Below are 21,815 nucleotides of genomic sequence, written 5' to 3'. Positions count from 1 at the left end.
ATCGCAACAGTATGTACAAAGCTATAGGTCGTCAATCCCCAGTAGTGTACACAGCCCTAAGTGTTGTCCTTGAATTCAGCTGCTGTGTTTCCTCTGAATAAGTGCAAAACTTCTTCCGACTTAGGCTAGAAGAGAGAAAGGTGAGGCTGATATGTCCCATCCATCCTAGGGATCCCCCCCCCCCGACCAGCCCCTTTCCCCCTCCTTCCCCGCTGGCTAGTGGTCACTGCAAATGCGCCTTCGGATGCTATATAGGCTTTCCTGTTACACATGAACTGAGAAAATCGCGTGTGAAGTGAACCTACAAGCAGAGGAATGGTGTCCTGCTAATGTCATTCTATGAAAATTATATTTTTTCCTAACATTATTCATCTTGCTTCTGACAAACTGATGTAAACAGTCCACTTATTTCAAAGACAGTCTCTCTTGACAAAAAGGTGGAAGGTATCATTCAATGAACAAGTACGTGTATGTTATCATTCTTAATGGTATTTTTCCATATTGAAAAACATTTGTGTATGACTCAATAGTAGGGTGCTATTTGCAGGGTTAAAAATTTGTATCTAAATACAAAGCATATTGCATTAATTTTTTTTGCATGTTGGACAGCACATGTGTAATAAGAGATGTCACAAGCTGCTTCAAAGACATGAGGGAAAGATACTAACGACAGTAAATTGTCTTTCAAATGTGCATGCAGTTTTCATTTCTTTAGAAGCATTACTCATTTTTTTTTTTTAACTACACTGACATTGTCAGACATATTTACAGCCATCAGTAAAGTAACTTTCCCTCCAATCTTCATTGTAACTGTGAAACAGGGCAGTAGTGTTTGGAGATATGCAAGGCAGACTTGTATTATAACACTCTGAAAATAAAAATTATCTGAACAGTAACCTTCAGACTCCTGTTGTTCGGAGGTCAAATAAAATTCAAAGACAAAAATGTCTCACACATTTATTGCCTGTTCTATAACAATGCATGATGAAACAGTGCTTTACCAGCAGACAACCATGTATTCTGCAACAAACATACTTAAGTAAGCATCAGATACAAACTTGAATCATCACAAGCCTTCACTTCAGTCTGTCAGAACATAAGAGCACTCAAGTTGCCATCTGCATATTTCAGCCAAACTCAACAAACAACATCATCTAGCACAGCAAAGTTCTCTTACCAGCAGAAAACAGTACCAGAAGCAGCTTAACAAAAGCTGTTTTGGTCGTTATCAGTCAATGGTATATTCTGATCTGTGAAATACTAGTTCTGAAAATAAAGTTTGTGACTGGCAAATAACTTGTGCACTGCATAAACAAAATGACACACATAAAAGTTTGCATTTCGTCCTTTAAGAATCCCTGCCACCAAATATTGTTTAAAATGTTCTAACAATAACATCGTGGTTTAGTGTGTCCTAATGCCACAAAATTAACAAGGAAATGAAGTCGTAAGTAAACACCAGAAGTGTGTTAATTTAAGGCCAATAATTTAATCAATGCCATCACTATTTTTGCCCTAGTAAAATCACACACTATGTTCTGTTTAATGACAATGTCATCAACTTTGCACAATTCTTGTATAATGATATATATATAGAACTGTCTCTGTTGAAAGCCATTATAGATGTCACAGTAATTTAATTTTACTACAGAATAAGGGCGAGTGGTAAGGAGTGGTAAAGGTAAGAAATGCCAAATAAAGAGTACCTAAAACTTCTGTCAAATTCAAAAGGTTGCAAATAATTAAAGAAGTTAACAAGTGATGACTAATATTGAGGGTAAGTGACACTTCTTGCTCTATATGAACTTCATACCATAATAAATATGTATTCAGTACTTGGAATTTATGGCATACTTGTATGCCAAAGGGTCATTTAACAGCAACCTTAAAAGTGCATTAAGATTCACCCACCTCTCCCCACACAATGTCATTGTCAATTTGATCAAAGGAATCCCCAGTGGTATACTTCCTTCATTCACCACAATTTCTGGAATAGACAAGTGGCATGAGATATGGGATGATAAGCTCTGGTGTAAATGTGACAGATGAAGTCAAAAGTTCAACCCACTCCCATAACAAGAAGAAAAAAAAAGCAAGCCTCTCTGGTAAGGATGCCTCGCAAATGTTCCTTTGCAAAAAGTCATCCACCAGCATATAAAAAATATGTATCACTCATAACTACCAAACAATGTAGTGTGTCACACTGCAAACAGCAACTTCACTTACAAGAACATCAGGATCACCACTGCTGCTTTAGCAGTCCCAGGACTGTATACAATTGCAAAGTCATAGTTCCCTTGCAAACAAAATAATAGTTTCTTTTAAGTAAAACTTTGAATAACGAGACACCTCCCCACTCCTGCCTTAGCCCATATTCAGCTGTATACTGCTACTGGATCAGCACACCTCCATGCAGCACTGTGGCTTTAATTCAAGTGTATATTTCCAATCCTCCACCATAAAACTTATCTCCAACCTCTAAAATTACCAAAGCTAACAGATCCTGGTTTTGGTAATTTTAGAGGTTGGAGATAGGTTTTATGGTGGAGGATTGAAAACTACTTTTCTCCAATTTGCATGAGCACATGGGCATAAGTCTGTCAAGATCAGGACATGCTTGTTCTCATAGAACAAACAATTCTTGAATTTGCCTGCTTGCATACAGGCTATGCCAATATGTACATGATAACCTTCAGTAGTTGTTTGATGCTGACTTTATATGGCAAAAAAAAGTACAACAGTGCATATACACTTGCATCAGAATGCTGATGTGAAGAAAAGTGCTTTTGAAATGACATTATTGCTATGCACATTCAATAAAACCCACGATCATGTTAGAGATTTTTTAAGAGGTTTAAGAATTGCATACAAATGCATGTTTGAACCACATCTAAACACACAAAGGTACACTTAAACTAAGGTGACCAGACGTTTCGGGGGCGAAAGCGGGACACGTACCGATGATGGTTTCGTCACCGTCAAAGAACGCTGAAAAAAGTGATTTTTAAAGACAACCGGGACATTTGATGGACTTGCCAGAAAGCCAGAAAGCGGGACATTGGGCGTCCCGCCCAATTAGCAGGCAGGACACGAGGTCAAAAGCGGGACGTCTGGTCACCTTACTTAAACACAAGTGTATACATAGATGCGTTCTTTGTGCTCTCACCTATTTAGAACTCATACTTTACAACTGCAACAAATTTTTATGAAGAGGCAGGCCTGTTTAGGAATATAGTGAAGACAACAAAAATCTATTTGAATCACATAACAAAAAGATCCATGAGATCTGACTATGAGAAATTACACTGGAAACACAATGATGATATAACTGGCAGTTAAACAGACTGGATTTTCTAGGCACAGGTTGTCAATGAAATGTACATCCAACTTTGAAACAAAAAAAATTAGTGTACCATATCTGAATTTGATTCTTGTGAGGAAGTATAGTTTTAAAGCAAAAGGAAGGGTGGGTTGAGGGACAGAAGTTTCACCCTTGAGTGCTATTACATTTCACCATCACACTAAAACTGGTACGAAAAGTTGTAATGACTGAACAGACTAGGAAAGAACAAAAAATCCATAAAGTCCACATTGCTTACAAATTTCACCCAACAATGTCCATGTTTTTCCCAAATCAACCATCAAGTGAAGTCAACTGATTAGGATCCACATTTCAAAACAAAACAAAACAAAAAAAACGGGGGAAAGAAAACTAGCTTAAAGATCGATATTTTGGAAAAGTACAAAACTTCAACAATAGACTGAATAGGCAAAAAGTTTATAAACAAGTAAAACATGTTTAATTCCAGAAAATGTAGCCAGAACAACATCCCCCCATTACTTGTACGTGGGGCACCTTTCATCAAATTCACATGATATTCACATTTACTTTTATTGCAAACAATATTAGCTTCATAATTATCAAAACTCTGTTCCCCATCAAATCTTTCTGCTGCATTATTCTCTCTAAAAACTTCAGCTAATGACATACCTTTTGTACAACAGTTGGGCCAACAGTAGAAAAGTGATTAGTCAACAGCATACTTGCAATCATAATAAAGAAATAATCCCACAAACAAATCTTATATATCTAGAAACCAGTATTATATCTCTTAACATGTATCAAATTCATTATTCTTGTCAACAAAGCTGAGCTCTTGAATGCATGATATGTGATCAAGTTATTGGCCCACCAAATAGCTACTATAACATGTCCAGCACTGTTGATACCTCGCATATATGGTTTCGAGCAGACATTGAAAAAAAGCGCATTCTGATCTGCTTATACTAGTGATATGCCATTTTCATAAAAATGTTTTTTTCCTTAAACTCCAGAATGCCCTATCTCTGAATGTACAGTTTGTTTTTACTCATGAATGCTTTCACAATACCCAAGCATTCAGAATATGCAAACAAAAAAATGAGACAGGAAGTAGTACAATGTTTAGTTTCAGCTTGTCAAATAGATTATACTTAAAATACCCCCCCTTCCCCAAATATTTTATTAGAAGGGTTATCGAAACTGCTTATTGGCATGTCTATCTGTCAAACAACAGTCAAGCATGAGATTGGAACACTTGTACAAAGCTATCTGAATATAGACCACAATCCAATGAAAACAGGAAAAGGAATAATGCAGGCATTTGAGAAGAATACACCAAAAAAGCCTAGAAAAAAAACCCATTTAAATTGGGAATGCCAATTTTTTAGGATGTCTGTTAAAGACTCTTCACCTTGACCCACCTCTTGTTTGCTTCTTGTGAGAACCCCTGTATCTTGTTTATGACAGGCTGATCCTTTGTCATTACCAAGAAAGAGTATTTGATGGCAGAGTAGAGAGTAGATGATTACCTGTTGACTCTTCTAAGGAAAAGGAACATGAAATGGCAAGCTTAGCTTAAATGATGGAAACTGATGTTCCAAATCATTTCCACTCAAACTGTTGGGCTACAAAAACAATCATCTACTTTATAATTACATCTGTAGCACTTATCTGGGGTGGTACAAAGATGCTGCCATGTTTTGCTGTCAAATCATCAAAACACTAGAATCGAAGTACTGTGCACTAAAATTCTGAAGATGAGTACAGTGAGAAAGAGCTTAGCAAAGCGGACAAGACTGTCGTGACAGAAAGTAACATTGTTTTTAAATGGTTTACTTTTCCTGAAGAAATATTATGTTTTCCATTGCATAAGCCTCTGTGAACTGCCCAAAACCTGTGTTTTAGACTGTAATTTGTTTTGCGATCTAAAATTTTGAATGGAAATGATTAAGAGTGTCAGTATCTATCCTTTAAGCACAACCTGTCATTTCCTTTTCTATTAATCTTTTCTGTACTCAATGGACTGTTAGTGTTACCAAATAAGAAAACAAAGAGTGAAACTTTGAAGAACAAAATATTCCACTTCTGATTCACACATATAGGAATTCTTATTCAGAACCAAGCCAAAATCATCAATGCCAGGTCAAGAAGTCTGGGAATGAAGGGGGGAACTGATATTTTATGCTGAGCCAGCAACTAAGGCTATATTGCAGCAAGGCAGCCAGCCCTGTAAAAAGATCCATCATGCAGAGAAAGAATGGCCTGCCTAAGGCGAGAGCTGAACCCAGGACAACCAATCTTCACTGTATTGGTGACAGGCACTAACCGCTGCGCCACAAGACCACCCTCTGGAAATGAGGACCATCCTTTCCCTTACCAGTCACCAATCAGGATGGAATATTCTAAGTTGACAAATAATGTAAGCCATCAAATTTATATTCTAGAAAACCTTGACTTTCTTTAAAGACCATTTTCCATCTCTCAAAGCAAGTCTGCAAAGAGTTATATTCAACAGCAGAACCCAGAGCATTCCACAACCATGCAAGAGTCTCTATTTTTTTAAAAAAAGACGTAAGTGTGTTATCACCATCAGTTCAAGTCAACAGTATCAATACAGTGCTGTCAGGCATAAACCACTATTTGGAGAAGGTCCACACAAAAATCTTCCATGGGCAGTGATAAGAAAATCAAGAAACCATTAAAAATGTGATGGATATCAATAGTTGGACTACACCTGGGAGACACCCAGTACAATGATGTGTCAGCATGTAAACATAATGTCAAAATCATGAAATAATATGTAATATGAATACTGTTCCAAAAGTTAAAATTTAACATTCTATTACACCAACACGTTTCTAGGGACCAAAGCTTTCGAAGGAAAAATGTAAGGATGTCATCCATTATATCACTTTATAATGAAACTACAGAAACAGCTTTTTTTTCCTAAGAGATGAGTGATCACCTCAGCTTTGTCCACCTTGACTTTTAAACATACAATAACAAAGTGAATCATAAAGATCAACATGATATTCACCAAGTTCTGTGGGGGGAAAAACTCCAATTAATCTCTGCCGAACTGAGAAGGAGGTTGAGCTCCACTGATGTTAGTCAACTTCCAGGCAGTTATCAGAAAAGGTTGAGAAACTCAACATATTGACCAGAAACATGTTGCACAATGGAGGGACACTGCAACTAGTTCTTCCACTAAACTTATAAGCTTACTCATAATCAATGTTTATGTAAATATATTCATAATTGGATTTTATCACACTCATTTTTATCATCAATAAATAAGTCATCAGGTTAATATTTCAAAACACTGAAAGCAACCTGTCAACATGAAATGCTTAATTAAAAATGTAACAGCCACACTTTTCCAATATTTCATGTGCTGAGGTCACAACACCACCTCCACCCAATCAATAGCACACTAAAAATATTCATAAATAACCATAATTATACTAAATGCTAAAAGAGATGTTCAACTATTCTGGTAAATATGTGATCTTTAGTGTGTTTAAAAAAAAAATAGGGACTGCATTCATTAGAAGTTGGATACAATACATGTAGTTCAAAAGTAGCTACAAAATCATTGCATGTTTTTCATAGACCTGTTCGTCACAGTGCAAAGCTCTGTGTGTGCATAAGTACATGTCTGCGCGTGCGTGAACATATGTATAGTCAAAGCACAAATGTTCCTGTCAGTTTGCAAAGTTCGAAGTTCACTAACAGTGTCAGATGGCTCTGCCTTTTCTGATAATTATGGAGACAACAAGAGTGAATGATAATGCAGAGGTGGCAGCATTAGCCACCAATATCAAAGAGGAGTGTGAGTGGAAGTGGGCAGGTGCATTTTACTGATGTCACTGTGATGCAGTGCCCATTAGGGCAGTCTAAATTAAAATTCCCCCATCCTTGTTTTTATTGCCCCTGTCTGTGAAGTTTGCCTCTTTTCGAACCATACCGTCACCTTTGAGATGCAAGCTGTTTAAGGCTACACAAATTTCGGACTCTTTGCCAAGTTCAGATGCAACTTCAGCTCCATCAATCAGGATATCATTGAAATCAGAAGGATGGCTGACAGTAGCAATGGGGATGTTACAGTATGTCTCGCTGTTGTTACAAAATCCCATTTGGGATCTGTTTATTCCACCACTGTTTGAGTCATTTCCTGTCAGAATCACTGCATCTTCCTCATGACAGGCTGATCCCTTGTCACTTATGTCTTGAGCAACTTCCTGCCATTGGACAGTAGGGCAGCCATTCCCGAGTTCTATCACATCATCGCATTTGCTGACCCCATTAACAACAGGAACAGTAGATATTCTATGATCCAACAGAATACCCTGTGGTGTGCTATCCCAAGCTGCCTTTGAAAAACTGGTAGCAACACAATCTGGAGATCCTGCAAGATGCCGATGCACAACATCCGTAACACCATTAAAACTATCCATTTCTTCCCCTAAAAACATGCTGGCAGGCCGTTTAAAAAGTGGTCCTCTGCTGCTTTTGAAAGAATCTGCAACCGTTTCCAGCAGAGATGGGAAAGAACACTTGTCTAAGGTAACTCCTTCTTCTCTAGTAGAGGAGCAATTTTTTAAAATGTCTGGTTCTGCATGGTTATTGACCCAGCCAGAACTGGATGCCTCTTCTTGCTTCAGTGAGCAAACATTTTCTGCAGATTGCCAGCAACCATTAACCTGCAGCAGTTCCTCCATCACCTGGTCACTGAGCTGTGCCTCTGACTGTCCGTCGCAGCTCTCTGTGTGGCTGGCCTGCCTTGACATCTCATACACCGCACTCTCTGTTTCACTTTTTGCCTCTGCCTCCCTTTCATAATGCAGCTGCAGCAAGTAAAACAGCACTTACAAATCAATGCACAAACTTCCTGAATTTTTTTTTTAAACAAACATTTTATCTTGTTTTTATTTCTGGTTTCTTGGCAAGCAAAGAAATATAAAATCTTTATCATATTGCAATATATCATTTTGGAGCACAAAACAGGTTGCAATTAACCATGCTAAAGTGGTGAGAGAATAGGGATGGTTTGTGGAGTGTAATGCACACTGCTTATATCAGGCTGAAGAACAAGTGTTATGCAGTAATAAATTGGAGTTTTGTAAATCTGGATACTCTGTGAGCAGATTACATTCACACAGGCAGTGAGGTGACCCTCCCCAACCAAGTTCCAGGTGAACAATCTTCAGATAAAGAGGTTAGCTGTGAAATGATTAGTGGACCAATAATCAATCCTGGAACAACTGATAAGGACAGGCCAGTGAGAAAAATGGCACTGTTACCTCCTCTGAAATAACAACTGAGGCATTCAATGACAGAATCATCTAGATCTATCAAGATGAGCCCTTGGCACACACTCCTCCTTTTGTACAGGGCAAAGGACCAGCAGGTAATCAACCATAATAAAACTCTAGAAGGCTGAAGCTAAAAGAATCAGGCTACAGCATATCTACCAAGGCATAGTACTAATCAAGGAACACTAATCGTTGTATATGGATACTAACACAGCTAAGGGAAAGGCCGATGATATGTAAAATAAGAAAAAGACAAATAACGTTGCAATAAAGCATTACCCTTCTTGCCCGCAGCTGCTCCAGAGAAGCAAGCACCTCGGCCATAGTCGTAGGTGCGTTAAGATTGAGAGCTAAAAATTGGGATAGTACTTCTGGTGTATGAGTGATTCGCTTCACCTGCAAAATAGTTTCTTCTGTCATTCTGACATACATCACACACACAAATTTAATGGCTAAACTACATCATTCTCCATGTGAACATATTACATTTTTTTTAAACAAAAATGTCTTTGTTTTAATTTACATTTCATGAAGGGGACATCATGAGCGGTACAAGGTCAATGCAATGTTATTAACTTTAAAGTGACTGTGCGCAGAGAAAATCATAGAACAAGCTCAAGAACTTAATAAAGTGGATGAAAGATGAGGAAGGTCACAAAAAATAAGGCTGTTTTATATATAACTGGCGTAACTGACCATGGATGCCTTTCGGCTTCGGCGCTGTTTGCGAGCTAAGTGTTTGGCAGAGCAGGAAACATAGCTGCTGTCTTCACATTTTCTCAGGAGAACATACTGGCCATCTTCCAGCTCTTCTGCAAGCCCAGATGCTGTGCCGAGCATGTCAAAAACAAGACACATGTTAGAATACAAGTGGATTTACACACACATACACGCTAAAATCTTATAATATTGCCATGAACTTGTTGGATGGTAATTAATATATTATCCATGTTGTTTTATTATCTCTGATTATTCTATATTTCATTCATTAATCCTTTTTATAGCCACATAAAACCTATAATTCTTTCTGGCTTGGAGAATAAGACAAAAAGATTAACAATCTTTTTTCCGTAGAAATAATAAAACTAAGTTTCTTTTTAGTGTCCATTAACACAAAATTTCTTTCCTTGTCTCCTTAGCAAATGACAGGTAAACAGCCATGAAATGTGAATATCACACTGAAGAGGTCGAAAGCAAACGACAAACCTTGGTTATTCAGTGGGGCTGGTTCTTCCGTGGCAGGAGAAGAAACTGGTGTAGATGCAAACCCTGTAGGGCTGACAGTTTCAACATCAGTGTTGGCAACAAAACGATTCAGGTAGTGTATCAAGGTGTTGCAGAGACAAATCTCATCCTCATATGGTCGCTTCTGGGCCTCTAGATCATCTCTGAGAAGCATTAACAAATCAAATTAAATTTTATTGTCTGTCCAAGGAAGTCCAAGACAGAAATTTTTCTTTTGCTTACAAACCCAAACCACATACACAAACATAACATGAGCACATATCTATATATATACACACACATAACATAATGGGCAGACACAAATCCCATACAAGACATTCAAAACACACGCATACCTACACCTATACATGTGAACCTCCCAAGGAGGATGCCAGGTAATAGAGCACCCTTATGAGTATTTGTACCTCTTATTTAGAGTAGTGACGGCTGCTGGCATGAAGGACCTCTGATAGGCAGTTTTTCATGCACGTGGCACTTTGTAGCACCTGCCTGAGGGCAACAGATGAAATATGGGATGGAGAGGGTGTGTTCGGTATGATGTGATATTGTATGCCATCTTTCTAACTGCATGAAGGTACAAGTCAGAAAGTGGCAGCTGTGTTGTACCAATAATTCTATTTGTGTGGTGGATAACTTTGGTCAGCCTTGCTTTGTCTTTGACAAGGATATGACCATACCAGGCAGCGATATTAAATGTGAGAATGCTTTCAACAAGGAACCAGCAAACAGTCTGAACCCCAGAGCTGACATTAAAACTGCAGAGTTTCCTCAAAAGGCACAGTCTTTGCTGGGCATTTTTGTACACTTGGTTCATGTGATCACTAACAGAAAGCCTTCCATCACTGTACTGAGGTACTTAAAACTGGCAGCCCTCTGTACCTGCTGTCCTTTGATTTGGATTGGTGGGGAGAGAGGGGTACTGCGATCTCTTCCATTGAATGCTTGGCCGAAGGCCATCTCCTCAGTTTTCTCAACATTCAGCTCCCGAAAGCTGTGGTAAAACCAGTCTTCCATCCCCCCCCACCCCAACAGGCCAGGTACTGTGACAGGGGACTGTTCGTCTTTGAGGCAGGCCACCAGGGCCATGTCACCTACATACTTTAAAAGTTTGAGAATAGCATTGTTAATGGAAATCTCATTTGTATATACAGAAAACAGGATAGGGGAAAGCACACATCCCTGAAGATGTATATGTGTTGAGGATCTGCTCGTCTGACAAAATCATTCCAACCATTGACAGATTTACCCTTTCAGATGAGCCAGACCCTACAGTACCTGTTGGTGGAACTCTGAGACCCATCCTTGGTGGTCGGTCCTTCAGGAATGACCATATCTACAGAACTAGGCTGGTGTTGACATCCAGGTCTAGCAGGGGCTTTATGAAGTGTGGCTGGACTGTGTTTAAGGCACTAGAAAAACCCATGAACAGGACCGGAACACAGGTGCCAGAGGTGTCCAAGTGTTGTAGGATAGTGGTTTAAGTCCCCAAGCAAAAATATTGGCTGGTCTACTGATCTAGTCACCGCTCAATTGAATGTGTTCACTATGTGCTCAGCTGCGAGGTTGAAGTCTGGGCTGGGAATATAGGTTAGTATCACAGTGATTTGACCAAATTCATAAGGTAAATAGTGTGACCTGAGGGACACTGTCAGTATCTCATGATGGGGAGTACTATTCTGTACCCATGCTGTGTAGTTCATGGCCCGCTTCTCACTTACAAGCATACACAAGATGAAAGTGAGCTGGTGTCAAGCCACAGAGTAGCGCCCCTAAGATTTGTTTTTCCTCTTCTTTACAGATCCAGGTTTTTTAAATTTGCATTTAAGGACTTTTCTTCACAAGAAAAACAGATACAAATACATGCAAAAGGTCACAATTGTACATAAACACAGAACAGCTATAAATATGAGATAGCATAATGGAACCAACTTTTATTAAATCACTAAAATTGCGAAATGTCAAGGACTACAATCTGTTGTTGTTCGTTTTAGATGTAACCTTTATCACACCTGGAAAGACAAGCTGCCACAACTGGCAAATGACAAGTTGCATTTTACAAACTGTCAAGGAAATCTGAAAACATCAGCTATTAACCAGGCAACTAATACAAGGGTCAAGGTAAGAATTCTAACAAAGTTCATCACTCACAGCTCTTTCTTGAGTCTTGCCTGAATGGCTCGTTTTTCTTCTTCCCGCTTCTTGAAGCTCTCGTGCCGCTGCTTTTCTCGCATGTCATTGAACTCCTCCCTCTGCTTTTTGTATGTGGCTATCATCTGTCGCTTGGCCTCATACAGACCGTCCACCTCTGACAAATGTAAAGTGTTGTTTTTAGTACAGTGTGTATAAAACTAGTTTCTAAAGAAGGAACATGAAAATTAGTAGTGAGATAGACAAAGCAGCAGCACCAACATAATTACACACGAATCCCTAACTTATAGATTAACATGTATGAAAAAACCAAGGATAACAAGTAAAAGTAAAGCCATGAGGGCAAAGACAACAGGAAAAAGCAATGCAGGAAATGTTCCCATTACCTTTCTTCAGCTTCTCTGTTTGAGCCTTCTTTTTGACAGCATCACTGCGGACTTTTTCTTCTTGCTGTTTCAGTTGTGTCACATTGTGAAAGCAGTGCTACAACATACAGAAGTGGCAACTTTACTCAAGTAACAAAAAGCTGTCTTTCTCTGATACAGTTCACAAATACTAGGGGCAAAGGGCACACAAACTGACTTCTTAAGCAGGTTTGTGCTCATCTTTTTGAAACCATGTAACATAATAATTATAAATGTAAAATTTGTAAAGTGCATACTCACACTCCTAAGGAGCATACTTTTAGTGCTTAAGAACAAAACATGGACAGCATACAAGGGACAGGAAAACAAACAAATGACATATGAGCTATAAAAGAATAAACAACCGTACTAAACGAAGAATAACATCCAATACAGAAAACCCAAAGAGGGAACCAAATAACAAAAATAATCCTGTGTCAAAATGCTGTTGGTGTTATTTTTAAAAGAAACAGTAGGCTGGGTTTGATCAGAAGCTATAATTTGTTCACATGTACATGAGGACATGAGTTCATTTTTTAAGTTAACCTGGGACATGGAGTAGGATAATCATAAAGCACAGTGTAAAACTACTGGCTCAAACATTCATTGCTGATATAAAAATAGGTCAAGCCCTAGAATATATCAATGGCTCCTCAGCCTTGTTGACTGCCAGTGCCTTGGAACAATCTTACTATAAATTTCAACATCTTTCTGATACAAAAAATGGAGTAAAAGAGCACAGAAAGTAAACAGGATTTTAACAGATGAAAATCTTGAGCACACTATCAAAGCCTGAAAACTTACATCTCTCTCTTCACGCATAAAGCGTTGCTGGTCTCTCATTCGCTCCATTTCCTTTTTAAGACTCAGGTAAAGTCTACATGGTGATAGAAAAAAAAAAAAGATGATAATAATAAGCCACATCTGAGAGCACAAAATGATTTGTTATTTATTATTTTTTGTTATTTAAAACAGATTGTAAACCGCGATACAATGGTGCTATCACACTAATGTAACCTTCTCAAAAGCAATAGCATCAACCAAAAAACCCACACAACTCACAATAACTTATGGATGAAGCAGTCAAGGATGACAAGTAAATGCAGACAAAAGGGCACTGACATAGACAACAATGAAAAGCAATGCACTAAGTATTCTTTTTTTCACGTTTGGGAAAGAAAGAAACAGTGCGAAAGTTGCATAAACTTATCAAGGGATGGACTGATGAAAAGATTGAAAAAAAAAAGCAGAATCCCCCCTCCCCCCACTTGCCTGGTCCAGGAAGTATCAAACCAATGTTAGTAAGACAAAACACCGGTTTTGATTTTGGGAAGCAACTGATCACAAATGATGTAGATGAAATCAAGTGACCTTGAACTCTGATTTCCAATAGCTAAATGAAATGTTTGTAGATGAGAAAGTTTGCCAAAAACCCAGTCACGTAAAATTCTGTAAGTGTACAGCCTGCTTAATGCTTACGCAAGGGTCTTCTTGGAACGACGCAGACTGTCTATCTCTGCCACGATCTTTTTCTCTTCAGAAAGCTTGAAATTTTGCACACTCATATTCCATTCTAGGCGTCTTAAAAAAAAAGGAAATAAACCACTGTAAATTACAATCCTAACATGTACAGTTGACCATAATCAGATCTTTCTTTATCATCTGCCATTAATGATGATGTACTTCTATTTGTTATAAAGCGAATCACTATCCTACTTTTTCCACAAACACATGTGATCTCTCAGGGTTCCCAGGGATCAGGGATGGTGCCAAAAAAGGACCTTAAAAGGACCTTTCATGCATTCGTAAGGACCTAAGTGACAGTCATCAATGCTTAAGTTTTTCTCTTGTGTGGTCGGAAAGATGTATTATTTATGAATCTGTGGTCTTCTCTATGTTCTCAAATACATGTATTTCTAGTAATAAATAATCAAAGAGTTAATTTTGATGCCTGTCTGCCATATTTAGATTAGATAACTTAAAAAGTGTCCTTAGCGCGCTGATAACATACACCGTTAATGTTCCAAGTTTTCTAGAAATCTAAGTAATAATAATTGCAAAACCTGAAAGCCATTCTTTGGTGTAATACAAAAGTCAGTTCACGTGTCTCTCTCTCGCACGCACACTCTAACGGGAAGAGAGAGAGAAATAGAGCTATGCACAGTAGTACTAGAAGATCAAAGTTCAAGAAAGAGTAAGTTTCTAAAGACCTTTTGAAAAAAGAGTGCTTTTTGCGAATACGGAAGGGCAACTAGTGTTGTACAGATGTGTAGACCAAACATGCAGCGAAAAATCGTCGGTATTTTGCGCCAAAGTCGACTCCGGAAATAAATTTGTGGTAATATTTTATCGATAAAAGGACTTAAAAGGGTCACAGAGAAAATGTAAGGACCTGTGTGAGAATTTGAAAGGACCGCATGGCAAATAAAAGGACTTAAAAGGCCTTTTGGCAAAAATTCAATATAAAAGGACTTAAAAGGACCTTGCAAGGACCTGGGAACCCTGTCTCTACTACAAAGAGATATAAACATTATCATTATACCCATCCTCATACCTACAGATACTGCTTACTCATAAAAATGTCAGTTACATGCATTTTTTTAGACAGTCATCCTATTCTTAAATATAATGAAACACATACTGTATTGGAAAACCTGTAGGCTGGCTTATAAAACCAGATAGCTATCAACACCACTGACCCTGGAATTTTATACACTTACAAAAATGTCATAGGACCGTAAAATAGCAATGTCAACAATATAGCCATGGTTAAAACAAAACAAGAAATAAATTTCTATAGCTAAAAGTAACTGCTGTGGCAAAACTGTTTTTAGTAACTGTTTCTTTATATACAAAATAACTTACTTTATAGCTTCATTGATTTTGTCTTCATTTCTGTAGTGCAGCGTGGATTCCAAACGAGATAGGTTGCACATCTGAAAATAAGCATATGGGTCATCACACTTTTTAAGCACACCTCTGAGAACAAACTGTCATTAAGTATTGCATTGACCTTCAATAAGACATAAATGACCACTTACTTCCGTAAATGACCACAAATCTCAAAGACATTTCTTCTAGATGATCCCAGCCTAGGGTCAGTTCTTTTATCCATGTCAGTAACTTTTTCATACACAGTTGTCCAAGTTCATCATTCTACTCTAGACTAAACATTCCATTCTATACCTATTGTTCCTAGAAGTCAAAGCTTTAAAGGTAAATATTTATGACAAAGCAACAGATGCTCAACTAACAACGATTCTTGACATATGGATGAGTGAATTAATTCAAAACTGCATTGATATGCATTAAACACACATAAAATGACACTGGATGAAACAGGTCTTGTGAGGGAATAAAAGAGTGAGTTCACAAGTGAGACGGGAAAGTGATGTTTATACCATTTCTGAAATGTCTTTATTCAGTTTTTGTAGGTCCACATCAATCTTCTTGCGCTGTTCAATACTTGCATTTTTCTCTACCTTCAAGTTTTTCAGCTGGTCAGATGCATTTGGCATACCTGCAACTTTCTGTGACAGTGATAAGGAACTCTTCAGATGCTACTTCACAAACTCTTCTGTTAAAGCTGACTACAGGAAGATGCTCATATTAGTCTGTACTAAGCATATTATCAATGGTGGTTCAAAATTCCAAACAGATAACTCCTGGTGAAGTACTAAGCATGATTCTTATCTGGAATAAAATTCACAGATGGATTATGGTTCTGCCTTAGGACAACAGAGGCTATGCTTGAAACACAAAGTGGCAACTATACGTAACATACTGTGCCCTGTGTGTGGTTACCTTTAGTCACTCCATATTATCACCAAAGCCCTGTTAGTTAATGCAGCATATTATGCTTATACAAACTAAAGGTAACAAAAAGTTCAAGATGACAAGTCAAGGATACACTTGCTTCCAACTCTTGCTCCTTGGCACGTATACTGCTGCCAAGAACCTCCATGTCTTCTTCAAACTTCTTTTTACTCGGTGCCTTCGGCCGCCTTGAGTCTGCAGACAAAAAGGGTATTGTACTCTGCTTCAGTATAAATTCTGTGCATCATGAAATTATAATATTAATAATATTAGCAATGATGTCTAAATCCTCTGTTTTAGCCTCAAGTTCTAGGAAGGTATAAGATACCTTAGAAAGCAGGGGGATTAGATACAATCTTTTCTGCACAATAAAAGATAAGGAACAACCACACATCATCAGTTCAATGATACTTCTGCAACAAAGCAAACATGAAAAAGTGATTTTGGAGAGATGAGCAGGGCCCTTCCCACCCATGTCAATACCTAATTTTAAGCTGCATGCATAAACACAATGCTAGATCAAAGTTTTTGCTCTTGCACTATAAATGTTTTAAATTAAACACATTTTTATTCCAAATCAGTAAAGCCACACATTGAAGCGCTATTTTGCCTAAAACACTGTTAAAAACAATCAGATTTAATTGCGTAGGTGTCCAAACAAGCAACAAACTGCTGCAGGCAACACTGTTTAACATCTGCTCCCTTACAAACATAGCTTGACAGGTGTCTGACACTCAACAAAACCATTTCTCCTTTTCCCTTTGTGTAGAATACAATTCAAGATCAGCTTCATTTAGCCAAAAAGAAATGCCCTATGCTTATTTACATCAAAATATATCTACAACATACAACAATTTTCTAAGAAAGAAGAATGCAGATACCTGAGGCATCACTCAAATAAACAAGAATTTCTGTTCTGGTCACATTTTATGTATGCTTTATTTTAACTCCACCTACGCATGTAAAACATCAGCTGCATGCTATACTGTAAACAGATTGTAAACTTCACATAAAATGTATCTCTGATATTATTATATGCAATATATAAAAAAATGGCCACTTCCATGTGGCAACTAGTAGGGAAATGTGGATCTAATACAAACGACAACAGAGCTCTTTAATGATAATTTTTAAAAAACCAGTGGCTTAAACACTTCTAAATTAAAAGCTGCCAATCACTCTTTTTTCCCCACTAATACCACAAATCTTCTAATGAACACTGTAATTTCTGGTGATACAATGCACACTACTTGTCATATGAACACTAGAGAGTGGAAATGATATTCAACAGTCTCAAGTAAAGCTACTTGCATTTCATGACCTGTTTGAAACCAGTTTACCTCCAACCCTGTATAGGATTGACCTAGTTCTACTGCCCCTTGTTTATGGGAACAAGTTATACAGAACATCAATAAATGGTCCCAGTACTTATCTGGCATCAATATATGATATGGTGGAAAGTTATTTTTGAAATACTTTATGGCCTAACCTCATTCTTTCATTTAAAATATTAGAAATAAACTGTACAGCAAATAAAACCTTTAAGGTTGCTGATTTCTCTTTCTTTTCTTTAGAGATAATAACTTGAGTCTTGATAGCATACAAAAATGAATAAATTTAGAATGTTTACTGCGCTTTCAGGTTCAGGATGACTGAGACAATCTGAAGACTATGACCAACATTTGCCCAATTGCAAAGTTTTATGATTCATTACAAATTTAATATCTGCTTTTTTGGAGTTTTTTCCCTAAAAAAATTAAATGCTGATTTAAAGTTTATAATAGTGCATGAAAGAAAATGTTTTGACAACTTGCAATAGACCACTGAAGTCTGGTTGGGGACCACCGCACAAAGATAAAAATACCTGCAGAATGATACTGCATTCAGTCTCCTCATTGAGGCATGGAAGATGAATGGGTACAAAGTAAATGCTCTGCATGTGTGTGTTTGTATAAAAAAATACCTCTAAGTTTTACCGCCCTGACCTAGTTTCTCTGAATAAGCTCTAAAAATAGGACAAATTTAGCCAGGCAGAGGTAGGTACATGTGTTTTCCAGTAATGGCTCTATTGTATGTATGGATGTTTTTGTGATGAGCAGATTCAAGCTAGAGCCTGGCACAATATAAGAATCCTGTTATTATCATCACTGTTATTTTTACTGGTGCAATAGTAGTATCAAGACCTATGCACTTAAACCAACTACTGAGGAATAGAGATGACTGCTAAACTTTTAATGACTATGACAGCACATAAAAGACAGAAATCTAAGTTGAATTTTGATTCTATATTTATGCATTAGCAAACTTCAAATACACACAGTTCAACAAAATGATTTGGAGCTGTATTTCAAACTTTCTAAAATACTAAAACACTTCTTCCTGATTATGTTCCTATAAACTGAGTATATGGGTTTAGTTGCCCAATTAAGGATGCTGATAGCTGCTAAACATATGAATGACATAACAAGAACAACAACAAACCCCAGCTAAACTTTCCTACATCAGTGACTACATAGAAGCATTATCTACTTGTTACTAATGGACATAAAAAATGGTGATATAGTTACATTAGTTATAACATTGCAGTCTACATATATTCTAAGTTAACCAGACGTCAGTTCAGCCAAGGACTTTAAATTTCAAACATTTAGAAAAAAAAGGTCTGTGAGTTGGTACAATGGTTTGCAGCCTGCTGTAACTTGCTAGATCTTTTTACTGCTGAAACTTAGGACCAAATAAAAAAAATACTAAGTATGATCGTTGTGGGTAAGCTTCTGTAAAATGGTCTGTTGAAAAGTGTAGGGCTGGATTAAATAAAATATTCTTATGATGCAGCAAGAGACTCAGGAAGAAATAATATGATGTTGCACCCCTGCAAAATGTTGGACTAATTCTCATCAGGTACATAAGGCTCAGAGCCACCACCATAAGCATTAAGCAACAGATACATTTCCTGAGTTCTACTGCAGAAAACAATGATAATTTGACTGGCTAAACTCTGAATTTTGAAACATATTTTTGTGTTTATAACTACACCATTTATGAGAGTAATATTGTTCCTCTTCTAATAGAAGTTCTATATGATAAAGTCAAACACGTCTCTTTTGTCTATGGCTGTCATTTTGTCATAATGTTTTCACTGCTTACAGTTACACCCTCTCTTCCTTAGGTTAGTCCTAATTGTATGTCATATGTTGTACTGAAAACAATTCTTGATGCCTTTCATGAAGCACTTGGTGACCACTGGCGTTGTGTTTATTTCATAAACAGATATCAATTAAAGAACTGGCTTGGAGATAAGAATAAGTCAACTACAGATTTGTTCCTGTATACTTTCATAGCATGATCTTGCACTGAACTTCTGAACAACTGAGTTGCTTGGAAAGTGAAATAAAATATGGTGGAATGTCAAAAAACAAAAGATGTTACATTATCATTGCTCGTTAAAAATAATCTGTTTTTAAATGCTGTTACATCAACTATCTGCGTTCATACTCTATCAATAATGAATTTGTTTCTTGTAAGGCGTGAACAATGTAGCCACCACGATGCTTGGCAGTGAGAACTGAGAGCTTTGCACGCAACAGATACTCCGATTTCCCACTGAGTAACCCCACTGAGTGGAGCTGGTCTGAGGAATGTAAGAACACTTACCATGCAGCTCTTTTTCATCCTCCTCGTCATCCTGCACCTCATCCATTATGCAATCACGTCCTTTGTCGTCTTCCTTCAGATTCAGCTTTTAGATTGTGTGATAGGAACGTGTGCACTGTCAACAGTTTGCAAGCTCATGGGGGATCCATGTTGCGTAGTCATGTGACCGCATTTCGTCACTACCGACAGGTTTCAAGGTCAAAATTATTCTTATTTGGTGGAACGAAATAGGGAGGGAATGCGTCCACGCCATTCATTAGTAAAGAAAACTACTGTCGAGTGATACGCTTTTAAGCTGCGAGGGGTAGCGGAAGAATGTTAAATGCAACAACAAAAAATGACCTTAGTCATAGAACGATTTTGCCTCGTCCGAAGCAGCTTTAAATAAATATGCTTGGCCAAAAAAAAGTCACCGAATCAGTTATATATACTAATATTTTTAATTGCTTTATTTTAATTATACAGTGATTGCCAAAAATTTACTCGTATCTAACTTAACCTGAATTGACGTATACAATCAACGAGGCAATTTCAATTTGCATAATAGACTTTTGCATAAATTCATACGCTGAATCATTTTACAAGAGAGAAGAAAACGGTTATCTGAAAATATTGAAGAAGAAAAGATTAATAAAATCACAATATTTAGCGTTGTGGCTCATTTGCTGATATGAATAAAATATTTAGCTTTAAAAAGCGGAAAAACTTATAAGAAACTACTTTTCTTCTGGTGGTTATGTTGGTGTAAGGCGGCTGTATTCGAAAGTCATGTTTGGGCGGGAAACAAAAGGGACGCCATCTTGTTCTTCTTTTCTTCCGTGAAAGAATGTGGGAATTTCGTGGATACCGTTGCAACAGACCCCCTGATTGATGTTTGATTTCTGTGTTATATTAGTTTCTGAACTTTGGAGTACATATCACATTAATAGAGGCAAGGTGAGCATACGGTATACTATTTTTATTCAATTTTAGTAGTGACCTAATTTTCAAAAAGCAAAACGCCGGAACAGTCGCATGCAAACTCAATGTTATCACCTTCGTGTTAGTAGCTACAAATTATTGATCACAGAATTTGGACCACATAATCAATTTGAACTGCAGTATTTTAAACTGTAAAATCGTTGTTTCTTAATGTTAGTGTATAATAAATCATGGCAAAATCTGGCATGCTGTTTACCTCGAAGCACCAATATCATATGACGAGCACCATTAGACATACTTTTGTCGCTTGCCTATGCTACGAGTACAATCTCAATAGTCAGTTACGTTCAGTTGAATATGTATCCGAATTTCCTGCATTTGCAATGGCTTGTTAACTTTCAATTACTCGTCAAATGGATCTGTACATTGTAATTTTACTTCCCTAAGCTATAGAATGTTGAGCGATCATTACTAATACTGTTGAATACTATCAGTAGAAATTCGAGCCTTCTAGTTCCAGGAACCAATGCAGGAAATTTTGTTAGCTGTGGGAAGTAAATTGCTGTCGTGGAGTTAGTTGCACCGAGAAAGTTTGTAAAAAGTGTGCTAGCGTAAAATAAAACAAAATAGTACATTATTACCACAATATTAACTTGTTAAGGTCCAAATTTCAGCGAGCAGCACCACAAAAACGTGCTATCAATTTTATATTCCTTTCTTTTTTATCGTGGGCGACATAGCATAGCAAAAATGTGGAACAATATACTTGTATTATTGTATGTTTTATTGATGTGTACTTCATATTTCAAACATTTTATACTTTTTTTTCCGTGTGATCGGATTGACTGTTAGAATGCGCTTATTGACTGAAGGAACGAACACATGTTGAAACGCACTCACCCTTCTTCACCACAACCGCTTTCCCCACCCCCTTCTGTTTCGATTCAGTGTCGGACTCGATTAAGTGAGAAAAAAATCATCAAGCTTCTC

The 21,815-nt window shown here is 37.4% G+C and overlaps 2 protein-coding genes across 4 annotated transcripts in view; one reads left to right on the top strand and one right to left on the bottom strand.

The window, feature by feature from the left end:
* Window positions 1–943: 943 nt before the first annotated feature.
* LOC112562945 (golgin subfamily A member 6-like protein 7) lies at window positions 944–21,359 on the bottom strand. Of its 2 annotated transcripts, XR_003098945.1 has the most exons (14): window positions 21,082–21,359; window positions 19,905–20,083; window positions 16,345–16,445; window positions 15,836–15,964; window positions 15,300–15,370; window positions 13,914–14,015; window positions 13,239–13,311; window positions 12,417–12,513; window positions 12,031–12,187; window positions 9,844–10,025; window positions 9,334–9,464; window positions 8,917–9,033; window positions 5,707–8,169; window positions 944–5,285 (listed from the first exon to the last, which is right to left on the bottom strand). XR_003098945.1 is itself a non-coding variant. In XM_025236571.1 (13 exons), exons 2-13 carry the CDS (start codon window positions 19,948–19,950, stop codon window positions 7,219–7,221), a joined length of 2,157 nt encoding a protein of 718 aa, XP_025092356.1. In that variant the 5' UTR covers window positions 19,951–20,083; window positions 21,082–21,359; the 3' UTR covers window positions 944–7,218. The 2 variants fall into 2 exon arrangements, 1 of the variants encoding a protein (XP_025092356.1); XM_025236571.1 differs by having other exon boundaries at window positions 944–8,169.
* Window positions 20,647–21,815, top strand: part of LOC112562944 (double-strand-break repair protein rad21 homolog) — a 16,503-nt gene continuing 15,334 nt past the window's right edge. Inside the window, exon 1 of one of the 2 annotated variants that reach the window (XM_025236569.1) lies at window positions 20,647–20,840. The gene's annotated coding sequence lies outside the window, so the exon portion shown is untranslated. The remainder of the gene's footprint in view (window positions 20,841–21,815) is intronic. The other variant, XM_025236570.1, reaches the window with a different exon arrangement.

This window comes from Pomacea canaliculata, linkage group LG4 (assembly GCF_003073045.1).
Source record: "Pomacea canaliculata isolate SZHN2017 linkage group LG4, ASM307304v1, whole genome shotgun sequence".
NCBI lineage: Eukaryota > Metazoa > Mollusca > Gastropoda > Architaenioglossa > Ampullariidae > Pomacea > Pomacea canaliculata.
The sequence above is the reverse complement of the archived record's forward strand: the minus strand, read 5'-3'. Positions and strand labels throughout refer to the sequence as shown.

Coding starts and splice junctions, on each gene's coding strand:
- LOC112562945 (XM_025236571.1), bottom strand. CDS start 19,950: ATGGATGAGGTGCAGGATGACGAGGAGGATGAAAAAGAGCTGCATG. Junction 16,446..19,904: donor GGATGAAAAAGAGCTGCATG/GTAAGTGTTCTT, acceptor TTTTGTCTGCAG/ACTCAAGGCGGCCGAAGGCA. Junction 13,312..13,913: donor CGTTCCAAGAAGACCCTTGC/GTAAGCATTAAG, acceptor ATCACCATGTAG/ACTTTACCTGAGTCTTAAAA.